The sequence below is a fragment of the Fragaria vesca genome, linkage group LG6 (genome assembly GCF_000184155.1).
Source record: "Fragaria vesca subsp. vesca linkage group LG6, FraVesHawaii_1.0, whole genome shotgun sequence".
NCBI lineage: Eukaryota > Viridiplantae > Streptophyta > Magnoliopsida > Rosales > Rosaceae > Fragaria > Fragaria vesca.
In genome coordinates this window covers 16,891,203-16,900,514 of record NC_020496.1, presented here as the reverse complement: position 1 = coordinate 16,900,514, position 9,312 = coordinate 16,891,203, and the positions used below count along the sequence as shown (strand labels likewise).

Here is a 9,312-nt window from a genome sequence, read left to right as displayed (position 1 = left end):
GAGAGAGAGAGAGATGGGCCAGTGACAGTCTGCGTAATTTTATCAATAATATGGGTTTTTGGTCATTTAAGTATTAATTTCAAAGTTAGGCTTGCATCACCTAGCTCTTGGGCCTAAACTTCTGTCATTATTTGTCTAAATATTTTGAAATGTGAGTTTTTTGTTTTGTGCAACTCTTTATGATAGTGAGATGTCATTTTCTTGTAAGTTTTTCTTTTGTATTTTTTTTCTTTTGTTCTTGTCGTGTCGTGCTCTCAAAAGGCATTATTATGTTGAGTTCTAGTTTAGGTCTCTTAGCAACAACTGTATCTTGTCGTGTGCCTCTAGGACAAGTTATTGTGTAATACTACATTTTTCTATAATTCAATGGATTGACACATTGTCGGGAGCCATGGCCTGGTTGGTTAGGTAGTTTAATTGATAACGTTGAAGTTATGAGTTCAAACTTCACAATAATAGGTGTGTGGGTTATCTAATAAAAAGTTTTGTTTTATTTTTTGTTTTTAAATGGAGTGACACCTTGCTTTGATAACAAAAAAACCCCTAAACTAACTAATAATCATTAACATAAATACATTGAAGACTGATGTTGTAGCCTATAATATTAAGGTGTAAAATTTGACCAGATCAACAACTACAGCACCTGACTACCAGCACCAGCACCAGCACTACTGCACTAGCTCCAAAACTATGACATGCGTTTCGGCTCATTAAAAAGATGAGTCTCAAACAACTCAACTAGAAATTTATTGAAAAAAAGAAAAGAAAACTAGAAATCATTGAAAGTTCCGAGAGCCTTTAGAAGTTGCACAGGTAGTTCAAGTATGATGCAAGTCTTGACTCTTCGAGTCTTGCATCATTAACAGTACACACCAGTTATGATGTGTCTTCTCATCTGTTATGCTGCTGTCTTGTGGACTTGTGGTTCTGCCTTTCCATGAAAAATTCTCCTATAAAAAGCATCTCCATTTTATTCGTAGGGAAATTTAACATATATGCAATTGCAATATGCACCCCACCTTCATAGCACTTACCCTTGTGTCATATAAAAAAGGCACTTAATAATCTAACAAAACAGTCACTTTTTACCTGCTGAGGCTATATGCAGATTTACTATACGTACAATACATGTGGAAAGATGTGAAATTTATTTCAGCATATTTGGGCCTCAATGTTCTGTGAAATTTACTAACGCCAACAAAGCAACAAAATTACACAAACACTAAAAGGGGCAGTCTTGGATTCTCACTTGGGTGCCTTGATTGTATTATCTATAGTACAGGTACCAATACAATGAACATTCCAAGAACAAATGTGGTATTGTGGCCTATAGTTGTACACTTGCTTCTCCAAATTTGGTGCTCCAAATAAATCAGTGTCCTAGAGACCCTATACAGTCCTTAAAATACCAAACAGAAGATCTGTATATGACCAGTCCACATTCAAACAATGGAAGGCTAATCTTGTAATTGACGTCGATGATGGTGAGCACAGTCTTACACAGCACTCAGAAACGACCAGTTTAAAAGTGCGAAGGCCAAAAGCTCGAGTCTTTTGTGTGAGAAAAAAAAAAGGGGGTTGTGATTATAGAGGCATAAACCCAAGAGAACAAAAAACAGCGGATTTGAGAGCCCAAAATTGAACCAAATTTCATAAATTTGGTCAGAATACGAAACTGCCCATTTGCAACTCTTTGTGTTTGCATGCCCAACACTTTGCCTAAAATCCCCAAGTCTGAGGTGGAGTGAGTTAATAGCCTTGTCACTTTTTGATGTTGGGGGTTATTTAACATCGGTCTGGGACTGGGAGTTTTCCCAAGTCTGATTCCTGGGTTGAGTTTTGAGTTTTCTGTGTTTTAGGGTCTCAGAGTTTGAAACCCCAAAAATAGGAAAACCAAACACAAGGGTCTTTTTGGAGTTCTGACAATGTCATCCTCTAAGAAAGAGCTTGAGGAACAGCTTAAGAAGGCTGGACATTCTCTCCTTAAGCCTCCTTCCAACATTGATGAGCTCCTCAAACTCCTCGATGTAATCCCCTTAAACCCTCTCTTGTAATTTTCTTTTTCACATACAAAACACAGAATTTGTTGACTGAGTTTTTTTTTTAATAATTTTTTTTTTCTGGGTTGGTGAATAGAATGGATTGTTGTATGAAATTGGTCTTTGATAATGATTTTGTTGAATTATTGACTGCTGGTGTTCTGTGGGTTCTTAATTTTGTGCATTTGGTGTTTGTGAGTTTGTTGTGTTTGTTTTGCTTTCTGGGCAATATCAATTCATGGATTCTAGATGAATGAAGATTGATTTCAATCATCATTTTGTGTCGTTTTGTGGTTCTTCTTTAGGTCAATCATTTGGTAGTTTTGATGTGATTTCAGTAGGCTTTCTGGGTTCTATACATTTGATGTGTGTTTTTGAACCTCATTGCTGCTTTTATTGAAAGGCTGAATTTCGTTTTGGCAATTCCTTACATGTGATTGTGTTGGAATGGATCTCTGAGTACCTGTTATATCAATAGTGAGCTGTTTGCTGGCCACAATTTTTCATTTTTTAATGGTGCTTGATGCATAAGTGCTTCCTATTGGAAGATGTGTTTTTAGGTTAATGGCTTTGGACCTTATGTTGTGTGAAAATTGGATGCCAAAGTTTGTGAATTCATGAATTTCTATACATGATTAATAACTCTGAACTGAAAATCCTTAGTTGCATACATGAATAAGCAAACTTTGTTTTTAACAAATTGTGTAATTGCATATATCTGAAGTTCATTTTTCATGAAATTAAAGAACCAGAGAAAACAAAACTGATGAAAGGGAATCTTTTGATAGATGCATTTGTTAGTTTCATGAAGTTTAAACTTTTACCTAAATACATAAACTTATTGGAACATTGGCTCTTATTATTAGATCCTGTTTGCATATGTCATCATAAAGCGTTGCATGGAAGCTTTGCCTTGGCACAATGATGACTTGCCCTACACGACCATAGTGATTATTAGTTTGAGTAGGGAAACAATCTTCTTGGTTGTCGCCTAGGGTATGTGTGTGATACACACACATGTTTGGTGGTTCAAGCATCACTTTACATGCAATCATCATTCTCCTCCATCTTACCTTTTCACATGAAATAGATATTTGTTTTTTCTTGATGACAAGCGTAACTCTCTTTACATTTTGTTCTCCTCTACTTGCTTAGTTCATCTAAACTATCTCCTCCTGTGAGTCTTCTGTTGATACAACTGTGAGATATAACATAGCATATATGGATTTTCTTTTGTTCCTTTATAGCTTAAAAGATTGACAATACTGACTTGCTGTTTCAATTTTTTCCTTTAGGAAGTTGAGGGTTTGCTGTCATATGTGGAGCAAGCACCGTCTACATCCCTGCAAGATGCGCTTCTACCCTCAATGACAGCATTAATTTCGGATGTACTGTTACGACACTCAGATACGGATGTAAGAGTTTCTGTTGCATCATGTATCACTGAGATTACAAGAATAACAGCACCTGAAGCCCCATACGATGATGACAAAATGAAGGTATGACATGATCTCTGGGATTCTCAACTAATGCTTGATGCTAATCATTCATAAGGTTTCAAATTGCATATTCATGTAAGCAGATGTAATTCTTATATATATATATTCTTCACTCTTAGCCATTCATTGTCAATTTGGCTGCACAGGAAATTTTTAAGCTGATTGTAGCAGCTTTTGAAAACTTATCACATCTATCCGGTCGCTCTTACAAAAAGGCAGTGTCCACTCTAAAAGTTGTTGCGAAGGTCAGGTCAAGTGTGATGATGCTGGACCTTGACTGTTACTCATTAATTGCTGAGATGTTTCAACATTTCCTAAATATAATCCAGTAAGAGCTTATATCTATGCTTATTGTAATATGATTAATATTGTGGTGCTTTGCTGGACATTGTTTTATGGTGGTATTAACAAAATTATATATTATTCAATAATGTGGTGGCTGAACCTTGAATTGAAATTAAAATTAGTTTGATCTTTAATTAAGTGCAGCTTGAATTACAAAACTTGAATAAACTTCTGTAACATTATTTGATACTTTGATATTGAAGCGTGGGAACTTTTCGATTATTGTTGATACTTTGTAACATTATTATTGTTATCTCAAGTTAACGTGTTATCTCAAGTTAAGTGTTTGCTTATTAATTGGAAGTTTGTTTAAAAGAAATCATAGGATTCTAAAAGCTTTCCTTCTTTTCATATGTTTGGAACTTTGGATCCTGATGTTATTCTGTTGTGGAACCATAGGATGGAAAATTCACTTCATATTCAGACCAAAAATATTCTCTTCATATTCGGTGTATTTTCCTTCAAAAAGAATTTCTTAGAAAATGATTGTGGAGAAAAAAAAGAAAGGACTATTGCTGGGAGAAGCTGCTGTGATGGTCATCTCTCAGGTGGTGTTGATGGAGTAAATTAACATAATTTCTGAGGTAGGTAGGGGTGAGGAGATGGAGTTCATTACTTAGCTTCGTTCTGGGCTTCAGTTTCTCCTGAGTTTTATAGTTTTATGAGAGGTATTGGGTTTAGTGTTGGGAAAGGAATGAATAAGAGAGCTAGGGGTGAGGAGATATATAACTTGGGGATATAGTTTGTTACTTAGCTGTGGGTGTCAGTTCTCTCGAGTTATAGTTCTTTGTATGATATTATGCTGGTATGGAGAGCTTTTGTGCTTTAGTTTTGGGCGTCTTTTGTTTTCAGTGGTTTACTTTTATGTTTATGTTTTTTTTTTTTTGTTTAGTTGTTAATATAGTAGTTAATCAGTATGAACCATTCCCACACTTTGTACTTTTCTTCTGTTTGTTAAAGTTCTATTCGTATAGTAGCAGTATTTCCTTTCATATGATCTTTTATTTCGTGCAAATAATTAACAACTGATGGTTTCATCTTGCTTGATTTTAAGGTCCAACCATCCACTTGCTGTGTTTTCAGACATGCAAACTATTATGACAATGGTTTTCGATGAAATTCATGAAAGTGAAGAAATTCCCTTGGAACTTCTCAAAATTCTCTTGTCAAGTGTTAGAAAGGAAAATCAGGTTATAATCTTCTTTAAAAACATTGTTATTGCTTTTAGTTTAACCTTTTGATTAATCATTGTATTTTCTTTATTTATTAATTTGGCCCATCTTATTCATTGTTCAGAATCTTTCACCTTTTTCTTGGAAATTGGGTGAGGCGGTTCTCCATAATTGTGCAGCTAAGCTCAAACCGTATCTCATGGAAGCAGTGAAGTCCATGGGTACTGCTTTGGACGATTATGCTCGTATAGTGGCTTCTATATGCCAGCATGGATCTGATACCCTCAAACTTGACCATGTCGTGAAGAATCAGGTATGTTAAACAAGTGATATTGTGTAATAATCGATCATTTGCATGCATAGGGAGAAGTTTACAATAAGCTTAGTATACTGTTTTTTGTGCTTATGCTTGATCCATTCCTTTTGTCTTTTTATGCATCATCTCTCCAAGTTGAACTGGAAGCCCAACTTCTGCGGCCAAAGTATTTATTTTGATTTATCTGAAATTTTTCTATGTACATGTCAGCATATGTATATGTATATATATAATATCTTATTATTCGAGATGAATTCTGTCTGTTCCTCACACGCTGTCACACACACTGAGGTGGTCATAGCTTCAATCCCTTTGAACTGGAACACTTTTTGTTTGCAGTGTTTAGTATCCAATGGTCCTTTTTATGCAGAATGGATAATTTCTGGTTGAGTAATGTTAAAGATATTTTTGTGACCATAGTAAAAAGGATTGTTGATGTAGTTACAAGATAAGAGGATTTTTTTATGCAGAATGGATAATTTCTGGTTGAGTAATGTTAAAGATATTTTTGTGACCATAGTAAAAAGGATTGTTGATGTAGTTACAAGATAAGAGGATTGGGATGAGGTCAGCAAGTAAAAATTCAGTTTGAATTAAAACAGGACAGTCAAAGGAAAGTTAATAACAAGCGCTCTTGGAAGTGCATGGTTTTAATGATTACATCAATAATATTCAACGTAGTTACCATCCTCTCCTGTCTACCTAGCTATTCTGTTTTCTTCTAGATATTATTTAAGAATTTGGATAGCATTGCCTGGCATATAGTACTTGGTATATCAGGTACACAGTACACATTTTAGGAGGAAGGATGTGTGATGTAGTGTTTTATGGATGTCCCTTGTATGTGTGTGTGTGTGTGTGTGTGTGTTAAGAGTGGGCCTCCTTAGTGAGAATAATAGATGGACATTCTGACAGTAATCTGACTCTTAAGATAATAATAAAACCTAGTTGATAAGATAAAATTAGTTGATATAAAAGGACATCAATGAGTATAATTAAAACTAGTTGATATAGAAACTAGATGATATAAAAGGACATCAAATGAAAACTAGTGAAAAAACTAGTTGATATAGAAGGACATCAAATGAACCATCACATGTATGTAACTGCTATGCCTATTCATATCGTCCCCTGTTCTCTCTCTCTCTCTCTCTTCTTCCATATATATTACATGCAGTTTTTTGATTTAAACTTCTCTATTAACCAGGTGACAGAGGTAGTTACTGCCAATGCTGCTTGTCCGACATCAGTTGACAAATCTGTGGCTGCTCCCACTAGTGATGAACCTACAATTGTACATGACTCTTCTAAAACATTACAGCGTTGCCATCTTACTAAACATTCCAAGGAGGTTGATTTACAAGATGGTGCTCAACCTGAAAATTCATTCTCTGTGAAGGCTGTCAAATCAGTAACTGAGCCAGATTCCAGTACCAAAAAGAAAAGCACGAGGCCCCATTCTTCAATGGACGCAGAGGAAAAATCAGAAATTGAGCCACATTCAGCTCCGAAAAAGAGAGGCCGGAAGCCAAATTCTTTAATGAATCCAGAGGAAGGTTACGAGAATTGGATGCATTCTGGAAAAAAATCTCCAAAATCGGCTGGCAACAAGAAGTCACATGAAAAGGGATCTAATAGTTTACCTACTGAAGACCATGTTTGTGTGAAGGTCACTACGTCATCCCCTTTGCCATCAACACTTCAAGAAGTGGTTGAGCCATCCAGTTTTCCATTGACACTTCAAAAAACGACTGAGTCACCAAATTCTCAACCTAAAGCAGAAGGGGACATAGGATCTGCTTCTTCGCTTCTACAAAATGGCCATCCTGATGGAACCGAATCTAGAAGAGGTCGGCCAAAGAAGCAAGTAACCGTAGCACATCAAGAAGCTAATCCTACTTCCCTTGAACCGGCAAAGGGAGATTTTTTGAGTGCTCAGGCTGAAGAGAAAAGTCCACCATCAATCGATACTTTGAAAATGGAATCTAAGGAGACAAGTACCTTAAAAGCAAAATCACGAGGACGCCCCAGAAAATTTCGTCCAAAAACAAATGACGAGACAATTATTGCTTCTGTACATGTAGGCTCAGGGAAGGAATCTGCAGTTCCATATAATCCTGAGGAAAACCAACTAGAATCAGCTTTGACTCTTGGAACTGGGAATATCAATCACCAGTCATTGGTGCAAAAGGTTGGGACTGGGAATGTGAGTGCAACAAGACCAAGGGGGCGCCCGAGAAAGCTTGCTGCAAAATTAAATCAGGAGACTGTCCTTGCTTCTGAAAGTGTAGTAGTGAAAGAGGAGTCACCAGTCCCAAGTGGTCCCGAGCAAAAACCTGATCAGGAGCCCGCTTTACAGTCTGGAACTGGGAGTATCCAGGATCGATCAGCTGTAAAAGGTATTAAGAAACGTACGCTGGATGATGCTCCTAATGCAGATGGTGCTGAAGGATCTCTTAGTAAGGTACTTGACTATTGACAGTAAAACTTTACCTTTCAGTACTTATTCTTTTGTTCTGTTGTTTTTTTCTTAATCCTCTTAGTAATTTTCCACTTTGCAGAAGATATCCAAGTCTGAGACAAAAATGGAGGGAGATATTGTGGAAGGAACCCCTAAGATTATACGCAAGAGGAAACGTTCCATTGGAAAGGAAGAGGTAATAATAAGTGTTATTATTAAATTCTTGTTTTTTTGTTTGTTTGTTTTTTGGTTCAATTGCAGTTTCAGTAGTATGGTGAGTTACAGTTTGGTTTGGTGTCTCAGTCATCTGCTACATCCTTATGAGTCATTTATCTCTGTGGACTATTTGTCCCTTAAATAAGTGTGATCCGTAAATCTTGAAAATATGGCTTACATCGGATCCAAGCATTAACCACTAACAATATTAGGTGTTCCCGTTATTTGCCAAGTTATTATCATTTGAATCAATTAATGTTCCTTATCAGTAAGGCCCTGTTGATTAAGCATTGGAAATAACTATATTCAATACATCAAGGAACTTATGTGCAACATTGGTACCTTTTTTCTTTTCTGTCTTCTTTTTGGTGTAGTAATCTCTTACATCATTTTACAATTCTGTTTCAAAAACTTGCTTCCAGATAATAATGTCTCAGTCTTTTCTAAGTTCCAACTTAACATATTCTCTTTTATATATGGGCTAGGCCTACCTATTAAATGTTATGATCTTTTTCTCTGGCTTTTCTTTTTACTTTGGGTTTTGATTCAACTTTTCAAATCTAGGGGAATCCATTGCGTGATCCTGATGACCGATTAGTTGGCAAAGGAATAAAGGTTTGGTGGCCACAAGACAAAACGTGAGTACTTCAGAACCGATTACATGTATAATGTTCTATGATTCATGTGAATTAGTTGATCGTCACTTTGAGTGAATGTTTATTGTCTGCTAGGGTATAATCGACACTATGTTTGTTTCTTATATGGTATATCTTTCTCTGTAGGTTTTATGATGGTGTTGTTCGTTATTACGACGCTGTTAGAAAGAAACACTTGGTGAGTTGATTATTTGTCTTCCTGCTTTTTTGTATGTTTTGTTTCATGCCTTTGCGGTGTTCTCTATCATAACATCATTTGAAACTTGATAAAGTTGGAATAATACTATGCGTCTTTGGGCCTTTGACCATGATCTTCTTGGCCGTTTTATAGTAACATCAACATGAAATTAACCACTCTCTTGCTTGTGCTGTGAGTTCTTCTTCAAAGAATCTCCTTCTGGAATTAGTTCCTTTATTTTATAGTTTATGAATAATTTTATAGTTTATGAATAATCCCTCTTGAGTATTACAATTGATTATATTTAGAGAGAGAGAGAGTTAGAGTTAGAGAGAGAGAGAGAGAGAGAGAGAGAGAGAGAGAGAGAGAGAGAGAGAGAGAGAGAGAGAGAGAGAGAGAGAGAGAGAGAGAGAGAGAGTAGTAGTAAGTA

General features: G+C 36.1%; 1 protein-coding gene across 1 annotated transcript in view; it reads left to right on the top strand.

The window, feature by feature from the left end:
• Positions 1 to 1,555: 1,555 nt before the first annotated feature.
• LOC101302469 overlaps positions 1,556 to 9,312 on the top strand; it is a 10,065-nt gene continuing 2,308 nt past the window's right edge. Inside the window, exons 1-9 of the mRNA XM_004303197.1 lie at positions 1,556 to 2,027; positions 3,335 to 3,538; positions 3,685 to 3,866; positions 4,938 to 5,073; positions 5,180 to 5,368; positions 6,579 to 7,835; positions 7,933 to 8,028; positions 8,613 to 8,686; positions 8,831 to 8,882. Of these exons, the coding sequence (XP_004303245.1) occupies positions 1,926 to 2,027; positions 3,335 to 3,538; positions 3,685 to 3,866; positions 4,938 to 5,073; positions 5,180 to 5,368; positions 6,579 to 7,835; positions 7,933 to 8,028; positions 8,613 to 8,686; positions 8,831 to 8,882 (2,292 nt within the window). The 5' untranslated portion in view covers positions 1,556 to 1,925. The remainder of the gene's footprint in view (positions 2,028 to 3,334; positions 3,539 to 3,684; positions 3,867 to 4,937; positions 5,074 to 5,179; positions 5,369 to 6,578; positions 7,836 to 7,932; positions 8,029 to 8,612; positions 8,687 to 8,830; positions 8,883 to 9,312) is intronic.